Source organism: Nerophis ophidion, linkage group LG23, assembly GCF_033978795.1.
Source record: "Nerophis ophidion isolate RoL-2023_Sa linkage group LG23, RoL_Noph_v1.0, whole genome shotgun sequence".
NCBI classification, from domain to species: Eukaryota; Metazoa; Chordata; class Actinopteri; order Syngnathiformes; family Syngnathidae; genus Nerophis; species Nerophis ophidion.
The window spans coordinates 3,388,346-3,409,709 of NC_084633.1; the positions used below are offsets into that span (position 1 = coordinate 3,388,346).

At 41.2% G+C, this 21,364-nt stretch overlaps 1 protein-coding gene across 3 annotated transcripts in view; it reads right to left on the minus strand.

Annotated features, from left to right (window-relative positions):
- pvalb6 (parvalbumin 6) overlaps window positions 1–21,364 on the minus strand; it is a 146,285-nt gene that overhangs the window by 62,224 nt on the left and 62,697 nt on the right. The window contains exon 1 of one of the 3 annotated variants that reach the window (XM_061885110.1): window positions 11,644–11,671. The exons of the other annotated variants lie outside the window; for them this stretch is intronic. Coding sequence (XP_061741094.1) covers window positions 11,644–11,656 — 13 coding nt within the window. The 5' untranslated portion in view covers window positions 11,657–11,671. Of the gene's footprint in view, window positions 1–11,643; window positions 11,672–21,364 lie in introns of those variants that run through there. 3 annotated transcript variants of the gene reach the window in all.

A 21,364-nucleotide genomic window follows, 5' to 3' on the forward strand; every position in this document is an offset into this window, starting at 1 on the left:
TGGTGTTCTGCTGACCTCAACTGCCGATGTTGTAGATAGGTGGAAGGAATACTTCGAAGACCTCCTCAATCCCACCAACACGTCTTCCTATGAGGAAGCAGTGCCTGGGGAATCTGTGGTGGACTCTCCTATTTCTGGGGCTGAGGTCGCTGAGGTCGTTAAAAAGCTCCTCGGTGGCAAGGCCCCGGGCGTGGACGAGATCCGCCCGGAGTTCCTTAAGGCTCTGGATGCTGTGGGGCTGTCTTGGTTGACAAGACTCTGCAGCATCGCGTGGACATCGGGGGCGGTACCTCTGGATTGGCAGACCGGGGTGGTGGTTCCTCTCTTTAAGAAGGGGAACCGGAGGGTGTGTTCCAACTATCGTGGGATCACACTCCTCAGCCTTCACGGTAAGGTTTATTTAGGTGTACTGGAGAGGAGGCTACGCCGGATAGTCGAACCTCGGATTCAGAAGGAACAGTGTGGTTTTCGTCCTGGTCGTGGAACTGTGGACCAGCTCTATACTCTCGGCAGGGTTCTTGAGGGTGCATGGGAGTTTACCCAACCAGTCTACATGTGCTTTGTGGACTTGGAGAAGGCATTCGACCGTGTCCCTCGGGAAGTCCTGTGGGGAGTGCTCAGAGTATGGGGTATCGGACTGTCTTATTGTGGCAGTCCGCTCCCTGTACGATCAGTCCCAGAGCTTGGTCCGCATTGCCGGCAGTAAGTCGAACACATTTCCAGTGAGAGTTGGACTCCGCCAAGGCTGTCCTTTGTCACCGATTCTGTTCATAACTTTTATGGACAGAATTTCTAGGCGCAGTCAAGGCGTTGAGGGGTTCCGGTTTGGTGACCGCAGGATTAGGTCTCTGCTTTTTGCAGATGATGTGGTCCTGATGGCTTCATCTGACCGGGATCTTCAGCTCTTACTGGATCGGTTTGCAGCCGAGTGTGAAGCGACCGGAATGAGAATCAGCACCTCCAAGTCCGAGTCCATGGTTCTTGCCCGGAAAAGGGTGGAATGCCATCTCCGGGTTGGGGAGGAGACACTGCCCCAAGTGGAGGAGTTCAAGTACCTAGGAGTCTTATTCACGAGTGAGGGAAGAGTGGATCGTGAGATCGACAGGAGGATCGGTGCGGCGTCTTCAGTAATGCGGACGTTGTACCGATCCGTTGTGGTGAAGAAGGAGCTGAGCCAGAAGGCAAAGCTCTCAATTTACCGGTCGATCTACGTTCCCATCCTCACCTATGGTCATGAGCTTTGGGTCATGACCGAAAGGATAAGATCACGGGTACAAGCGGCCAAAATTAGTTTCTTCCGCCGTGTGGCAGGGCTCTCCCTTAGAGATTGGGTGAGAAGCTCTGCCATCCGGGAGGAACTCAAAGTAAAGCCGCTGCTCCTTTATATCGAGAGGAGCCAGATGAGGTGGTTCGGGCATCTGGTCAGGATGCCACCCGAACGCCTCCGTAGGGAGGTGTTTAGGGCACGTCCAACCGGTAGGAGGCCACGGGGAAGACCCAGGACACGTTGGGAAGACTATGTCTCCCGGCTGGCCTGGGAACGCCTCGGGATCCCCCGGGAAGAGCTAGACGAAGTTGCTGGGGAAAGGGAAGTCTGGGTTTCCCTGCTTAGGTTGTTGCCCCCGCGACCCGACCTCGGATAAGCGGAAGAAGATGGTTGGATGGTCAGATGAAACCAAAATAGAATATTTAGGTATAAACTCAACTCGTCGTGTTTAGAGGAAGAACAACACTGAGTCGCATCCCAAGAACACCACACCTACTGTAAAGCATGGGGGTGGAAACATCATGCTTTGGGGCTGTTTTTCTGCTAAGGAGACAGGACCATTGATCTGTGTTAAGGAAAGAATTAATGGGGCCATGTATCGTGAGATTTTGAGCCAAAACCTCCTTCCATCAGTGAGAGCTTTGAATGGTTGACCAAATACTTATTTTCCACCATAATTTACAAATACATTCTTTAAAATTCCTACAATGTGAATTCCTGGATTTTTTTTCACATTGTCTCTCACAGTTGAAGTGTACCTATGATGAAAATTACAGACCTCTGTCATCATTTTAAGTGGGAGAACTTGCACAATCGGTGGCTGACTAAATACTTTTTTGCCCCACTGTATGTATGTGTCTATATATATATATATATTTTTTTTTTAAACAGGCTTTTTATTGATCATTATAAACTCCTTACTGCAGGGTATTTTTTTATTTTGTTATGTTGTATTTTATCTATTCTCAGTATTTAGTTTTTATTTATGTAGTAATTAACTTTAATTTATTGAAATGTATTAGATTTTTTCTTTTTGTTCTCCAGGAGTGGCTTTATTTTTTTAAACTGGTACAAAGCACTATAATAAAAAATAAAGTTTGATTGATTGGTTACCATAATACAGTTTTTGTCTGTGGGGCACTGTATTGCTTTGTGCTTCCGTAAAATTTGGAACTAATGAATGCTTAAAAAGATGATAAAGGTAACGGCAGTAACTGAAAACATAACAAACAAGTCACTCTTTATTGGATTTTTGGGTCGAGTTCTCTCTCTTTTTTTTTTTTTTAAAGCAGCTTTATGAACCACATGCTGCAGTCCGACGCGGGCTGCATACTCGATACTACTTAGCACAGACGTGAGCTGGTGCTTTAAAATCTCTTCAACTTGAACAGACTCCGGTCAAGTGCGTCAGGGTTTAATAACTGGAAACATTTTTTGATATACTTTCATCAGTGTGCTGTGATAATAAGTTAAGCTGTGAAGACATGGACCTTACGTTAATGAAAGTAATGGTGTGAATCAGTTATTGCATTATAAAAGTGTGTTAGAGGGTCTGTCTATATACTGTACGTGCACTTTGAGGCTGTAATTAAGTCTAGTTAATGCTCTTCAGTCTGGTGTGCATAGATTGTCTTCCCGCCATCGTCCAACGGCGACATGACTTGTTAGCTTTATTAGGTGCACGCTTGTGACTGCATGTGATGAAAATTACGGGAACACCCGAGGAACCCAGGCCACATTTATTCACAACAGAAGCCTGATCAAAAATCCTTCACAAGTGGGCTGCAGGATAACGTATGCATCATTCATGACTTGATCTTGGCGGCAGAAGTACAAGCAGATTACGGACCAATATCACTTCTGCCACCGCTCTCTGTAATCTTAGAGAAATTGTTTGTGGTGCGTAAAATAAATGTCTATACTGTAGCGGTTGCTTAAAGGACATAATTCACCACACCTGTTTACTTTACTTTGTCGTCATTATTCATTTTTTTTTCATTTAATTTTCATTTATTTATTTAGTTCAGGCAATGGCATAAAATAACAATTAAAAAAAGTACAAAGTTGACAACACAATATAAATTATTATATTGCAAAAGGTAATGTATAGTATGTAATGCATGATTGTCGTCATTATTCACTGTCATTGTTCTTCTGTAGCATTCATATACAATATGCAGTTAAAAGTATTTCGGTGCGACCCCTTTAACCTCTAAAGGCTTAGTGGCCACATGCGTGGACCGCACCTTCTAGCTCTTATTTCCAAAATTGTGTACACTACTGAATTGGGGTCTTATGCCGACATATGGACACCAGCGTTTCCCACAGGTCAGGCATCTATTTGTGGTGGTGTGGTCGGGCGGCGGGGGGCAGCGGCGTCGATGACCAAGAACAACACGAAGTCGGAATATAATTACAACACTTTATGTACATATTTATGTCGTGGTGGTTTGTGCAGCCCTTTGAGACACTAGTGATTTAGGGCTATATAAGTAAACGATTGATTGATTGATTGATATACATATTTATTAGGGGTGTGGGAAAAAATCGGTTCGAATTCGAACCGAATCGTTTACGTTGTGCGATTCAGAATCGATTCTCATTTTTAAAAAATCGATTTATTTTTATTTATTTATTTATTTATTTTTTTAATCTTTTTTAATCAATCCAACAAACCACTACACAGCAATACCATATCATCGCAATCCAATTCCAAAACAAACTTGACCCAGCAACACTCAGAACTGCAATAAACAGAGCAATTGAGAGGAGACAAACATGACACAGAACAAACCAAAAGTAATAAACAAAAATGAATACTATCAACAACAGTATCAATATTAATTATAATTTCAGCATAGCAGTGATTAAAAATCCCTCACTGACAATATCATTAGACATTTTTAAAAATAAAAAAGAACAATAGTGTCACAGTGGCTTACACTTGCATCGCATCTCATAAGTTTGACAACGCACTGTGTCCAATGTTTTCACAAAGATAAAATAAGTCATATTTTTGGTTTGTTTAATAGTTAAAACAAATTTACATTGCAATCAGTTGATAAAACATTGTCCTTCACAATTATAAAAGTAAAAAAAAAAAATGTACTAATCTGCTTGCATGTCAGCAGACCCGGGTAGATCCTGCTGAAATCCTATGTATTGAATGAATACAGAATTCTTTTGAATCGGAAAAATATTGTTTTTGAATCGAGAATCAAATCGAAAAAAACGATATATTATCGAATTGTGATCCCAAGAATCGATATTGAATCGAATAGTGGGACACCCAAAGATTCACAGCCCTAATATTTATATAATATGTACATATTTATATAATATGTAACTACAAGCTCCATTCACAGAAAGAGTCCCGTTGCTTTTATGAGCGGTCGAGCGAGTCAAAAGCCGGAAAAAAATAAATGATATATATATATATATATATATATATATATATATATATATATATATATATATATATATATATATATATATATATATATATATATATATATATATATATATATATATATATATATATATATATATATATATATATATATATATTTTTTTTTTTTATTTTTTTTTTAATTTGTGGCGGCCATAAGTCTTTTGTGGCGGGCCGCCACAAATGAATGTGTGGGAAACCGTGGACACTTATACTGCTCTCTGGTGGTGTCAGAAGAGAATAACATACAATGAAATTTGAAAAAAAAAAAGTTGAAAAATAAAAATTAGCATGTCACTACTCAAGAACAGGGGCGTCGCCAGACAGATTTCACTGGGGCACGTGCCCCACTGTTGATCTGCAGTGCCCCAGTAAAAATTTCACCAATAAAAAAAAAAACGCGTCAGAGTTTTAAGTCTACATAAGATAGACAACAGCACACATACTACTTAGTATTGTAATTGATTGCTACTGTATTCACTCCATGAAACAGTGAGCACATGGCTACTTAATATGGTAATTTATTTACGTGTGGATCGAGACTTCGAGAGAGAGAGAATCACTGCGTGAGGTAGGTAACGTTAGCCAACAACAATTTGTTAATTACATTATTTTGATTTTGATTTGATTCAAACTGTAACTCCTAAATGGATTTAAGAAAGTTATTCGCCCACAGCAGAGAAGAAACAGCAGGAATGAGAGATGTAAGTGAAGTCCTAGCTAGCTAGGCAACATCATTGTCTTAAGTTGATGCTAAGTTAGCTAACGTTCTTCCTTGTATCAAGACAAACATATTCATTTGCTGTACGAGCTGTCGGGGGAATTTCCAATGAACATGAAACATAATGTTGGTTATTGTCTGCTGGTTCTGCATCAATGATGATTTGGAGTAAGCGTGTGTGAGTTGTGTGCTTCTCAAATGGTTTATCTTCAGGAAGAAAAACATTTTTCCTTCTCATCAAGTCGTGAACCAAATTTTTAAATCCAAGTTTATTTCACAGAAAAATAGCACAGTAGACTTGTCTTGTTAATCGGTGTGACTTTGACTAAAATAATCTTGTTTTGTCACCAGAAAAATGGCTACAGCCAAAGCATCTGGTTTTGTTTCCAGAAAATATAGTAACATTTCTGTATTTGTTTTCATAAAGATGGCTGAAAATATCGGGTTTTGTTGCCCCATTTAGATTTAAAAAATATATATTTCCGTGTCTGTCCTGAGTCCTCCTCCAACTTGTTAGTCAGTTTGCCTTTTGCTAAAATATTCACTAATAGTCACTAGAAAAATGGCTAAAAATATCTGGTTTTGTTGCCACAATTTGATTTTTTTCTCCCTTCTTTTTTTCCATGCACACATCTGACTGCAACTCACTGAAAATGACACACAATCCACTGTTATGTCACGACCCAGCAGTTGGGAACCACTGGTCAACTGTATAACAGTTACTGTAATATTTCCATGTCTGTCCAGAATGATTGACCACTTTGCAAAAATGAAAACGAGACGTTACAGTTTACTTCTCAGAAAATGATTCCCTTAACAGACACACAACAGTTGTTCATTTATTCTACTACTGTGGCTTTATTGTTTTGTGTATATTTTATAGTTTTGTGTATTTGAAATAGGATTAGCCACATTGCCATAAATGGAAATTAAATAATATAAAAGAACCCAGAGATGTAGGGGTGCTTAATTTTTTGTTTTACTTTTGTAGATGTTAAATTTGCAGATGATTACTGCAATATATATTTCAAAAAGATTAATTGCTCTTCCGTTTTGCTTTTACCAGCAGCAGTTTAGAAGTCTGGAGTAAAAAAGTGCACAAGTAGGTCAAATGCATTAGTTAATGTCAGGTGGTTAATCAAAGATCCATACAACATAATCTGATATGATTTCATAGTTTAAAGCACTATTTATGTATTTTTATGATAAGTGCTAAAAATGCTTTTGCTTGCGCGCTTTGCACGCTCACATGAATTATTTGTGCCCCAGGTGTGCGCCAGTACAGTATTAGGTCTAGTGACGCCCCTGCACAAGAACTCCACGTTTGTTACTCATGGACTAAATCATATAGAAAGATGAATTTTAGTTTTTATTGTAATTAGGGTCCAATAAGCCCAAATAGCAAAGAGAAATAAAAAAAAATCATGTAAACAGCTTGGGCCTTAAGAGGTTAAGTGACAAGCAGGAGATTGACCCAAAGGTGGGGGTTTGTTGTGACCGCCTTTTTGAGTCTTTGATTTAAGCATTAATTTGGTCTCGTCTTTGATGGATTGAACGGCTCACATGTTTTTGTGTGTCAAAAGGATACTTCAAGTTGTCTTGCTTTCGCGTTACAAGCGCAACAATCTTATATTTTCCGGACCATAGGGTACCCCGAATTATAAGGCGCACTGCCGATGAGCGGGGATAGTCAGGTTTATTTTCATACAAAAAGCGCACCGGATTATAGGGCGCATTTAAGGGGTCATATTATTTATTTCTATCCATCCATTCTCTACTGCCTATTCCCCTTGGGGTCGCGGGGGGCGCTGTTGCCCATCTCAGCTACAATTGGGTGGGAGGCAGTGTACACCCTGGACAAGTCGCCACCTCATCGCAGATATCCATCCATCCATTTTCTACCGCTTATTCCCTTTGGGGTTGCGTGGGGCGCTGGCGCCTATCTCAGCTACAATCGGGCGGAAGGCGGTGTACACCCTGGACAATTCGCCACCTCATCGCAGGGCCAACACAGATAGACAGACAACATTCACACTCACATTCACACACTAGGGCCAATTTAGTGTAACCAATCATAACATGTCATGGTGGTTCTTTGGTCAAAATGTTTCATAGATTATGTTTTACAGATCATCTTCAAGCCGCTTTCTGACAGTCTCTTCCGGATGCGCCGTTTTAGTGTGCGGTCTTATTTACGTGGCTCACCTTTTACGTCTTCTCCCCATCATCTTTGTTGTAGCGGTGTAGCGTGCAATAGCGGGAGTGGAAGAAGTGTCAAAAGATGGAGCTAACTGTTTTAATGACATTCAGACTTTACTTCAATCATCAACGGAGCAGCATCTCCTCATCCGTGGCTCACTAGTGCAATAACAACGGCAGAAATGTGTCCTGTGAAAAACCATCCGACCAGAACTCTAATTACTATAGTTCCGGTATGTTTTAGCGCTTTCATGGCGAGTTTACTGTCAGATATAAGCAATAACTTTACACTACTTTATATTAGAAATGGCATCAGCAGAATATCAATGTCCCATAACAAGAAGCTACAGAAAAAAAAGAAGAAGCTTATCGACTACGTTGTCGGTACAAACTACAAAGGCACAGGCGCGCAAATTTTCAAAACTTATGCAGATCCCAAATACAGATCAGCAGGTACCAGAAGGTAAGAAAAGTTGCTTTTGCATAATACTGGGAAACAAAACACCAGATAATGTCTTACCTTACACACACACCATAATAATACTCGTATGTTGATGAACATCAAGCGGTGCGGCTTCATAGCTTACCAAAGTCGTACTAGAACCTTTTGGTAGATTTTTGAGCGCTGTGTGTAATGTTCTATATTTTCAATGGAACATATAAAATGTTGGTGTTGTTTCCTTGAGTCATATTGCAGTCTACACATATCTTTATGTGTGACTGCCATCTACTGGTCATACTTATCGATTCACCATGTACCAAATAAAATAGGTCGGTAACCACATCAAAGTTATTTGGCGCTAAGCCCTCTGGGTAATGTAGTATCTATAAACATTAAGCAACACACTGGAGTCCCGACTTCCTAGTTCACATGTATGTTTATATTTATTTAACCGTTGTTAAACAAAGGTAAGGTATTTCAAAAACAGATTTTCACTTGCACTGCTGACCGAGCAAAAAGGCAGCATTTACATGACAGAGTTGTTGAAGTGTGATGATCATCTCTCATCGACTATCATTTACGACAACAAATGTTTTTACCGCACGGCGGTAAATGTGTTGGAACGTACAGTAAATTAATGTTTAAGACAGATAAACACATTTCAAGCCTAACACATACACAGCGGACAATAAATAATCCATTGGTGGTGTTTCTTCCTGTAATTATAAGTGGTTATAGCTATTTTTACTCATAGTTAAACACTACAGTAGTTTGACTTTTAGGTATGTGCAGTACAAAACGAGTAAAACATTAATACAGTATTTGTTTTCCTTTTTTTTTTTTTTTTTTTTAAATTCTGTGCTTTTTGAGGTTAATGTTAGAAGGAACAGTTAAACACTGATTAAAAAAATACCACAAATTCCTACACTTTGAACCCAGCGGCTTATAAGATGGAACAGCTAGTTAATGGATTGCTCTTCCCCGGCGGACGTAACGAAAAAATTTTTATTTAAAAAAAAAAAGCAAAATTGCAGGGTGTTTTATTGTGTGCGTGCTTTGGTGCCATCTTTTGGACAAGTTTGCTCACTGCATGTGCTGCATTGTCCCATTTTTTTCAACCTCTGTGCCATTCATAGCGTCTCTACTCGTGTGGATTCTTCATTCGAAACTAAAAGCAACGTAGCAAAGAGGAAAAATAAGAGCGATGCACAGGAAATACTCCAAAATGCAAGGATCTGTCAGGCAAGATCACGCCATTACGAGTTTGCAACACAAGTGAGTACTAAGAGATATGTGACGCGTGGTGGTAGCATCATGTTGTGGGGGTGCATGAGCAGGAGAGCGTGAAGTGATGTAAATATACAGATTTGGCCGCTGGCTGGCAGAAAAATAAGTCCTTCTAATCGTTAGCCAACGGGTTGTGTAAGTCGATGGTTCTCAACCTTTTTTCAGTGATGTACCCCCTGTGAACGTTTTTTTAATTCAAGTACCCCCTAATCAGAGCAAAGCATTTTTTGTTGAAAAAAAGAGATACAGAAGTAAAATACAGCACTATGTCCTCAGTTTGTGATTTATTAAAGTGTATAAAGCAGTGCAAAATATTGCTTATTTTTAGTCTTGAACTATTTGGGAAAAAAAACTTGTTGAAAAATAAACAAGTGATTCAATTATAAATAAAGATTTCTACACATAGAAGTAATCAACTTAAAGTGCCCTCTTTGGGGATTGTAATAGAGATCCATCTGGACTCATGAACTTAATTCTAAACATCCATCCATCCATCCATCATCTTCCGCTTATCCGAGGTCGGGTCGCGGGGGGCAGCAGCCTAAGCAGGGAAGCCCAGACTTCCCTATCTCCAGCCACTTCGTCTAGCTCTTCCCGGGGGATCCCGAGGCGTTCCCAGGCCAGCCGGGAGACATAGTCTTTCCAACGTGTCCTGGGTCTTCCCCGTGGCCTCCTACCAGCTGGACGTGCCCTAAACACATCCCTAGGGAGGCGTTCGGGTGGCATCCTGACCAGATGCCCAAACCACCTCATCTGGCTCCTCTCGATGTGGAGGAGCAGCGGCTTTACGTTGAGCTCCTCCCGGATGGCAGAGCTTCTCACCCTATCTCTAAGGGAGAGCCCCGCCACCCGGCGGAGGAAACTCATTTCGGCCGCTTGTACCCGTGATCTTATCCTTTCGGTCATGACCCAAAGCTCATGACCATAGGTGAGGATGGGAACGTAGATCGACCGGTAAATTGAGAGCTTTGCCTTCCGGCTCAGCTCCTTCTTCACCACAACGGATCGATACAACGTCCGCATTACTGAAGACGCCGCACCGATCCGCCTGTCGATCTCACGATCCACTCTTCCCCCACTCGTGAACAAGACTCCTAGGTACTTGAACTCCTCCACTTGGGGCAGGGTCTCCTCCCCAACCCGGAGATGGCACTCCACCCTTTTCCGGGCGAGAACCATGGACTCGGACTTGGAGGTGCTGATTCTCATTCCGGTCGCTTCACACTCGGCTGCGAACCGATCCAGTGAGAGCTGAAGATCCCGGCCAGATGAAGCCATCAGGACCACATCATCTGCAAAAAGCAGAGACCTAATCCCGTGGCCACCAAACCGGAACCCCTCAACGCCTTGGCTGCGCCTAGAAATTCTGTCCATAAAAGTTATGAACAGAATCGGTGACAAAGGACAGCCTTGGCGGAGTCCAACTCTCACTGGAAATGTGTTCGACTTACTGCCGGCAATGCGGACCAAGCTCTGGGACTGATCGTACAGGGAGCGGACTGCCACAATAATTCTAAACATTTCTTCACAAAAAAAGAAATCTTTAACATCAATGTTTATGGAACATGTTCACAAAAAACCGAGCTGTCCACACTGAATATTGCATTGTTGTATTTCTTTTCACAGTTTATGAACTAACATTCATATTTTGTTGAAGTATTATTCAATAAATATATTTATAAAGGATTTTTGAATTGTTGCTATTTTTAGAATATTTTGAAAAAATCTCACGTACCCCTTGGCATACCTTCAAGTACCCCCAGGGGTATGCGTACCCCCATTTGAGAACCACTGGTGTAAGTTATATTTATGTCCGAGGGGCAACACATTTCCTGTTTGTTTTCATGGGGAGGAAAATTGTTCAGCCAGAGCTCCTTTTGTCTATGTTTGAGGCAAGCAGCCAACCGCCACTGGGTGTTCATTTCAGTTTATTTCACTTTCACTTCCTCATGCTCTCATGCATTGGATGTAAGTGCAGTGTGAAAGTGCCCCCGGCAGTTTTTGACCGATCATCTCTCAGCACGCTCATTCACTACTACTGTCATTGTACACATGACATCATAGTTGCTACACTAATAAAGTATCAGGAAATTATGTTCTTATCATACTTGCCAACCTTGAGACCTCCGAATTCGGGAGATGGGGTTAGGGGGTGTGTGTATATATTTTCAAGTATTTTCTACAAAATTTGCAGGCAGCATACCCCTTCCCCTTCGAGCGGTCCTGGATGAACAGAATTTTTTTTTTCCAATCATTTTTTAACTTGCAAGCGTACTTACACGTTGTCGCCATGTCTCTTCTTCGTTCTTCTGCTTTGTCTCTCTAATGTTTTTGGACATTACTACTTGCAGTAGTTTTGAAGCAATGCATGATGGGAATCCGGATGTTGTGAGTCAGTGTATTAACGTGCCGGTTGGAATAAACACACGCTGAGAAATAGCTCCGTGCCTGCCTACTTTATGGGTTATAGATAAACTTATAGAAAACGGAGACGTATATAATAGTCTCCTTTTTAGGTGAGAGAGGACGCTAAAGGCAGTGTCTTTAAGGCACGCCCCCAATATTGTTGTTCGGGTGGAAATCGGGAGAAATTCGGGAGAATGGTTGCCCCGGGAGATTTTCGGGAGGGGCACTGAAATTCGGGAGTCTCCCGGGTAAATCGGGATGGTTGGCAAGTATGGTTTTTATACAAGTATTATATGGCGAAACGCGCTGAAACACGCCCTCCAAATTAAATCTCATTTAAAAAACATAAGGAAATATACGGAAAAAAAAAAGTGTGTCAAACCTTTGGTCCTTAGTTGTTTAAATAACACTCATGCCGCCCTCTATGGGTTACGACTCATGGTCAGTTGGTTGCTTGTGCCTCTGCTGGAAGTTTTGTGTTTTTTTTTTTTTTAACATTTTGCTCAAATTGTAGATGTGCATGTCAGCTCCATACAAAAAAGTGTGAACCAAATTGTGTAGTTAGTGAGCTACCGTATTTTGGCGACCATAGTGCGCACCGTATTAAAAGGCACAGTCTCTGTTACGGGTTCTATTTCTGTGTACGCATGAATAAGGCGCACCGTGTTTCTGGACGCAGGCATGGCAAAACTTACGCGAGCTTAAAGCATATTATAGCATGCATGCATGCTGTTTTAAAAAGGCTTCAGGAGCAAAGCTGAGTTCGGTTGTACTTATTTGTTGTTGTTTTTTTGCCATAATTTACTACATAATTAAGAGGGCCACAGTTTGAAGAGCCTAAGGGCTCAGAGGCCGGATGTCGAAATGTGGATGTTTAGTCAGAAAGTGCCTCCAGAATTTGTATTCCTTTGAGACTGCGTTGACTAAATTTCAAATTGAACACTGTACCGTCAATAAATGAATTATTCTGCCCTCGCTACCTGTTTCCAGCGTGTGCAGATAGTTAAAAGCATAAAGAAACAGAAGCTCCAGAAGTTTTGTTGAGGATTGATGTTAAATCTTTTCCTTCCTCAGTTTTATTTTTTCACTTCTTCCTTCATTTAGGTTTGTAAGACTGAAAATATTTACATAAATTAAACATTATATTAAACATAATATGTACATATATGTATATGCACATATTTACACACACAGGGCTGCGAATCTTTGAGTGTCCCACAATTCGATTCAATATCGATTGTTGGGGTCCTGATCCGATTCAAAATCTTTTTTTTTTTTTTTTTCAATTCAACACTATTCTCGATTCAAAAACAATTTTTTTCCCGATATAAAAGGATTCTCTATTCATTCAATACATAGGATTTCAGCAGGATCTACCTCAGCCTGCTGACATGCAAGCAGAGCAGTAGATGTTTGTAAAAAGCTTCTATAATTGTAAAGGACAATGTTTTATCAACTGATTGCAATAATGTAAATTTGTATTAACTATTAAATGAACCAAAAATATGACTTATTTTATCTTTGTGCAAATATTGGACACAGTGTGTTGTCAAGCTTATGAGATGCAATGCAAGTGTAAGCCACTGTGACACTATTGTCCGTTTTTTTAAATTTTTATAAATGTCTAATGATAATGTCAATGAGGGATTTTTAATCACTGCTATGCTGAAATTATAACTAATATTGATACTGTTGTTGATTATATTCATTTTTGTTTCACTACTTTTGGTTTGTTCTGTGTCGTGTTTGTGTCTTCTCTCACTTGCTCTGTTCATTGCAGTTCTGAGTGTTGCTGGGTCAGGTTTGGTTTTGGAATTGGATCGCATTGTTATGGTATTGCTGTGTATTGTTTTGTTGAATGGATAAAAAAAACAATAATAGATAAAATCGATTTTTTAAAAATGAGAATCGATTCTTAATCACACAACGTGATAATCGCGATTCAATTTCGAATCGATTTGTTCCCACAACCCTTATGTATGTATATGTGTGTGTGTGTGTGTGTGTGTGTGTGTGTGTGTGTGTGTATGTATATATATATATATATATATATATATATATATATATATATATATATATATATATATATATATATATATATATTAGTGATATCTACATATACACACACGTGTGTGTGTATGTAATGGTATTGATTTATGTATGTATATGTACATACACTATATATATATATATATATATATATATATATATATATATATATATGTATATGTGTGTGTGTGTTTGTGGGCGTAGTTGTTTTTTTTTAAAATGTATTTTACTTTTAGGGGGGAACAGCATTTGCTGTATTTGTGTTTAGTTTTGTCATTGAATGTCTGTAAAAACCCCAATAAACAAATGCTTTAAAAAAGGGTGTGCGGCATATTTTTATATGCCAGTTCAAACGGTGTATCATTATTTTTTGTTGACTGAAAATGTGTGGGAATTTTAATTCGCAATATCACACTTCGGTTGATCTTCATGCTCTCTAGATCAACTATCAGAGGGTGTGTGAGGGTGTGTGCCAGAACGATGCCTGTTTTAATAACAGAGAGGGTGTGTAAAAGGACGGTTACACTTTTTTGTTTTGGTCTATCATTTGTTCAAACACGTTGCCTCTCATCACTGGGTAACAGTAATAGGTGCTGGCATGAGTTAGGACACACTTTCCCTCTCCAGAGTGTCCCCCTTTTAAATCATGTCTCTCCCAAAGTGAAGTGAAGTGAATTATATTTATATAGCGCTTTTCTCTAGTGACTCAAAGCGCTTTACATAGTGAAACCCAATATCTAAGTTACATTTAAACCAGTGTGGGTGGCACTGGGAGCAGGTGGGTAAAGTGTCTTGCCCAAGGACACAACGGCAGTCACTAGGATGGCGGAAGCGGGAATCGAACCTGCAACCCTCAAGTTGCTGGCACGGCCACTCTACCAACCGAGCTATACCGCCCCAACCCAACACGCACACATTTACACACACTCGTAGTAGTTGTTGGTGATGAAAGGTCTTGATGTGGAAGTGGAGGTGACAGATGAGACAGGTGAGGTGATGTGCGCAGAACGTGGAGAAGGGAGGAGAGGGAAAGGGAAATGATGGGAAGGGGGGGGGGGGGTCATGAGATGGACAGTGGGGGTAATTTGGGGAGGCAAGTGATGCAGGAGAGGAAGAGGACGAGATAGTGATGATGGAGCCAAAAGGGATGCAGATTGGAGGATGCCCTTTTCTGTTGCAAAAATGAATGTGCCCTAGAGTGGAAAGGCCTGTTTGGATGAGTTTGGTGTGGAGGACTATCTACAATCAGTAACCTCGGACTTTAGATCAGCAGACATATTGCATGTAGTTGTTAGTGTAAGATGACTCTCCGGCTTTTGAAATGTTACAATATGGTACCCCACATATTTCCCGTTTCTCATTACATGTCCAAAAAGGAGTAGAAAGAAGCACAACTTAAGTCCTACCTCTTTCCCATTTCATTTGTAACACATTTGTTTGTTGACTTCATGTGCAAATTATATACAAATAATATAATACATCAGAATAGAATAGAATAAAATTAAATTGTCGTTCAAACATTCAAACTTTTTGTCTTGGTCAGGGGTTTCCAAATTGTAACCTGGGGTCCATTTGCAACCCACAATTATTTTTTAACAGCTTGTGGCACGTTGTAAAAATACCAATAAAAATAAAAATAAATTCATACAAATTGAAAAAAGAACAATGAGGTGAAATATAGCAAGAAAAAGTTTCAATGTTGAGTCTAATAACCCAAAATTGTGTTCGAGCTATTATTTCTTTAGAGCTGACATTATGCTAAAAAAAATAAATAATTCATCAAAACCAATGTTATGAATTGACCTATTCGAGGCTCCAATTAATTCACATAAAAAATTCCACTTTGAACAATTTTTTGGAGAAAATATTGCACTTTTAATTTGCCAAGTTAAAAAAAAAAGTTTTCAAAGTTTATTTTATATATATATATATATATATATATATATATATATATTGCATTTTTGCTTCGATGGCTCTGACATGAGCCTTCCTGGCAAATTTCTCAGCAGCTTGCATTTTTTTTTTTTAATTGGATTCTGCCTTGGATTTTATAACCAATTTCTGTCTCTTTGACTTCCTCTCCACTTCTTACTTCTCCAAATGCAAAAATCATTAAGAGTACAAACAATGTTTATTATTTTAGTTATCTTCTTTATCTGAATAGCCATTTGCGATGTATAGCATGAAATAACTATCTTGCTGTCATGTTTGTTTCAAAATGATTCAACTATTCAATGTCTATTTATAAAGAGTAGAATTAATGAACAAAATGTCAGCTAATGTCTAAAATCAATGAAAATTAAATTTAACATTTAGACAGACTATTCTTTCACTCTTAGACGTCGTCTACATCGCTAAAATAAAAATCTAATGATAAGAATCCCACTGCCATCTTCCACTAGTTTTTTTAATGTATAAATCGCCCGCTTCAATATTCTCTCTTCTCTTGTCATTTGGGATTTCTGTTGTGATTTCCCTTTCTGGTTCGATGATCTGCCCAGCTGTATTTTCATGTGCACTTTATTTTATTGACAGTTTAGTTCAGTGGTGTCAAACATTTCAGATCGGGGGCCACATGGAAAAAAATCTACTCCCAAGTGGGCCGGACTGGTAAAATCGCGGCATGATAACTTAAAAATAAAGACAACTTCAGATTGTTTTCTTTGTTTAAAAATGGAACAAGCACATTCTGAAATTGTCGAAATCATAACGTTGTTTTTTTTTTTACAATTACATGTTGTAGTTAATATTATTATATCTTTATCTGTCCTAATTTATACTTTCTGAATACATTGTGATAATATTCATCAGTCAACTCATTGGTGTTCATTTTCAATCTTTCAAGATAAAAAAATGAAATTACAGTATGTTATTTATGTAGTTTGATCATTTTCCTCTACCGATGTACTAACGTGGTTTATTTTGTACATATGTAGCATCATCTACCAAGATACAAATAATTGCTATTGCGACATCCAGTGGACACATTTAGAACAGCGTTGTTTTTTTTCATTCAAAATTTTCAGGTTAATTTTTATACTTGGCAAAGTCAACCTGTTCGCGGGCCTGATCCGGCTCTCGGGCCATACGTTTGACACCCCTGGTTTAGTTGACAAACATTCATTATTATAAATTTAGTTTATTTAATTTAGCTCTGATAATTATGAGTCCCTCATATGCCGTATACTACCTTTTTTCCTAATCAGGTTGACCTTAGCCTAAGGTTTGTGTGTTGAATAAATAATATTTCATATCATTTGACTATGTTCCGCCAGTTAAACTGTAAGTAAGTTGGATATAATTATGGAAAATTATTAAAAGCAAGAGTAAGATTACTAATTCAGTGTTGATATCTGCTTTGGCCCCATTACCCTCTGTCGTGGAAAAGTTGGGTGAAAAATGTTCAGACCCCTGGTCTAGAGGATGGCATCAGCTCCTCAGAGAGCACAATACCAATGCAACAAGAGAGAAAACACCTTGTTTTTTCATCCACAAACAATCTAAATGTGGCATTCCGACAGGCAGGAATGTTAAAAATTCAATTATCTCTCTGACAGATGGAAACATAGCTTCGCGGAGCTTTCTCTTTCTGTCTTCCATCCTCCACTCTTTTTCTCCATGTCATCCCATCCGCTCTTTACTTCCTCCATTTCCCTCCTTGTCAAGGTAACAACATTTCTATCCAAGAGACAGACGTATCTTCGTTCCTGCGCTGACCATCAAGGTCTGTGTCAGTGTTGTAGCCTTGACACGCAATTGGACACCACTGTGCATCTCAAGTAGCGCTTGGAGAATGGAAAGCACGGAGTCCTATTTTCTTGAATCATCGAACAGTTTATTTACATTTCAAAAGGAGTATTTGCTGTTAAAGTTGCCTCACTTGGTTGAGAAGACATACAGTGGCAGCTCGGTTTAATCACACGTTGATGGCTCAGTCTATGTTTAAGAGGGTTGCGTACCAGTATGACGTCACATCCGTTTTTCTTCTTGATTCACACGATGGTCAAGCAGCTTGAGTGTAGCATTGAAACATGGGAGAGTGACTGTAGAGTTTGAGCATAAAATGCAGTATTGCTGTTCTGTTCTTGGCGTTGCAGTTGTTCAAATAGAGTCCCAAAAGAAGTGGTTCATGAGGGTAGTAATAGTCTGGAAAGTGCGTGGAAGAAAATGGCTTTTAAAAATATCACTTTCATCATCTCGTGGACCATGCTCGTGTCTGTAGTGATCACTTTGTAAAATTTTAGTTTGAACATTTGATTTGTTTGAGAGACATTCTGTGATGCAATCTAGTTTATTATCTACTATCTTAGTAGTGTTTGAGAGCAGAACTAAACGTAAGGAAAGGACAAGAGCTCGCAATAGTTTGTTCTTTTTTAGTTGCTATGCATATATATATATATATATATATATATATATATATATATATATATATATATTAGGGCTGGGCAACGATTAAAAATTTTAATAGAAGTTAATCGCACTATTTCTCCGATTAATCACGATTAACTGCATTGTATACGCTAAGCCCAATAATGAATTCAAAAGTAGTGTGTAATGCACCTTTATTGGAATATTCTCCCACATGAACAAAAGCGCCAAAACATTTGTTGTGCAAACACAATTTAAATCAGTCCTTGTTAAACAGTAGCAGTTAAATAGCATATTTTATGAAAATCAACTCAAAAAATGTAAATACAAACACTTAAGCTTATTGCCACTGCCAGGGTATTTAAGTTATCCTGTTTGTTATGGAAATGTGACGCTTGTGTGGCATTGTAATGCCGGATTGGTTCTTCCGGGGATGCGTCGAAGCGATGAACACAACAAGGTAAGTTATAAATGGATTTATTAAATAATAAAAGGCTAGGAACAAAAACACTGCTGTAAAGAGAAGGCAAACCAAAAACAGAAAAACAATTCCTCAGCATGTGAGCTGGAATAAACAAATGGCTTAGCGTAAAAGCTAGCGAGAATATACATACAAAGATGAAGGTCGAGAGTCGTCACTGTTGCGCGTGGGCAAATTAGGATCCGAGACTGAACAAAGAAAAGAGGAAAGCTTATATAGGGAGAAATCAAGGAGAACCAGGTGTGTAGAAAACGAGGAGCAGGTGAAATCAATGTGTAACCATGGTAACGGACTAAACAGGAAGTAAGTGGGTCAGAAGAGAATGAAACAAAGATGGAAAAATAAACATGTGAAGATCTGAGTCACAGATCGCAACAGTATTCCCCCCCCCAAAAAGACAGATTCCAGATGTCTCAAAGAAAACAAAAACAAATAAGAAACAACTTGAACCCCCTCCCCAAAAACAGAGTCCACAAACGAAGGGAGGGCGGAGGGAGGCCACGGTGGAGGGTCGCCAAGTCGTGTGTCCCCGAATCCACCGAGGACAAGTCAAGTGGCGGCGGCGGATGGAACGCCGCTGCCGAACAAGTTTTGGCGGGCGACCTCGAAAAGGCCACATTAGTGGCCGCCTCGCAGGATGAGGTGCCCGGCGAGGCGGACGACCCGGGCACGGCCACATCCGTGGCCGACATGGAGGAGGGAGTGTCTGGCGAGGAGGATGACCTCGCAGAGGCCACGCCCGTGGTCGACGTGGTGGACGACGCCTCAGCACCGAAATCCCAGCAGGCTTGGAAGCAGCAGACGAGGGTGCGGGGACTGCAGCCAAAGCAGGCCCGAGTGCAGCTGGCGAGGATGATGCGGGTGCTGCAGCCGCAGGAGTCGTCGGAGGCGGCCTGGGAGCCGCAGGAGTCGTCGGAGGCGGCCTGGGAGCCGCAGGAGTCGTCGGAGGCGGCCTGGGAGCCGCAGGAGTCGTCGGAGGCGGCCTGGGAGCCGCAGGAGTCGTCGGAGGCGGCCTGGGAGCCGCAGGAGTCGTGACTGGTGTGAGCTCCAGCCTCATCGTCGGCGCCGGTGTGGGCTCCAGCTTCTTCGTCGGCAGTGCTTGGCGGCGTGGAGCTGGTACCGGCGCTTGTCGAGGAGCTGGCACTGGAGTGGGCTCCAGCCCTGTCGACACAGGTGAAGGTTCCAGCCCCGTCGTTGACGCTGGTGTGGGCTCCAGCCCCGTCGTCGACGCTGGTGTGGGCTCCAGCCCCGTCGTCGGCGGTGCTTGGCGGCGCGGAGCTGGTACCGGCGCTTGGCGGCGTGGAGCTGGTACTGGAGTAGGCTCCAGCTCTGGAGCTGGTACTGGAGTGGGCTCCAGGCTAAAGTCTGTAACTGGTATGAGAACCAGTTCTGGGTCGGAGGCTGGTGTGAGAACCAGGTGGGAGTCTAGTGCTGGCTTGAGAACCAGGCTAGAAACATCAGTTTCTGGTGCGAGAACCAGACTACAGTTAAGTGCTGGTGTGAGAACCAAACTGGGAGAAATGCAGAACACCGGTGGTGGAGGATGTGCTTGAGGTAATGACCTCGCGAGTCTGAACACCGGTGGAGGAGGTCTACTTGGTCGTTGTGATTTGACCGGGGGAAACACAGGTGGAGGAGGTCTACAAGGCCGTTGAGACTTGGCCGGGGGAAAAACAGGTGGAGGAGGTCTACCAGGCCGTTGAGACTTGGCCGGGGGAAACACAGGTGGAGGAGGTCTACGAGGAAGAGCTAAGCGGAATACAGGTGGCGGCGGCCTAGGAGGAGCTAGCGGTTTAACGGGCCGAAAAACAGGTAAGGGTGGCCTCATAGGAGGTTGCGGTTTGACAGTTTTAAGAAATGGTAGCGTCTGCGCTACCTCCGCAACACAGCTATAGGCCATAGCCCCCCCCTCCAGACGGGAATCCCAGACCCGTTCCCTGTGGTCAGGGACTGACCATAAGGGAGGGTGGTGGGAGGTTTGGAGGCGGGCAGACTCCTCCCCTCTAACTTGTACACAATTATTAGAAGGCGAAAAAACACTATACTTGGGCGGTGAAAGAGGTTTAAATGGTGGGGTAGAAGAAAAACTAGGTGACTGAGGTTGACTAGAATAATGAGAAAAAATATCCTGATAATTACGTATTTTATCATAAATGTTATTGGTATTCGAAAAAGGTTGGGAATGAAAAGTACTGTCCACAATATAAAAATCTTCTGAAAAAATGTCAACAACAGGGGGCGGTGTTGCGTCACCGGTGGGCGTACCCCAAATGTCGTGACTGCTAGAGTCAGGGGAAAAAAAACAAGCTGGATTACCGGTAGTGGAAGGTGAATCCTGGTCGGGGTGAATTTTGCTGTGTTCGTAGGAAGGATGAAGTGGTGCTGGATAATTACTGCCGTGCGGGGGACCTCTCCACTGGACCCCCCGCCTCTTCGGGGCAGCGCGAACGGCTTCGGAGGGGACTTCAGGCCCACAGTCAAGTCTTTCCTGCTCCCAAGCCATGAGCTCCAACCACAAACCCAAGTCGAAGGGTTCCTCCCGTGGTTTCGACGCGGAAAAACATTTTGATGCTCGGATCCTACTGTGACGCTTGTGTGGCATTGTAATGCCGGATTGGTTCTTCCGGGGATGCGTCGAAGCGATGAACACAACAAGGTAAGTTATAAATGGATTTATTAAATAATAAAAGGCTAGG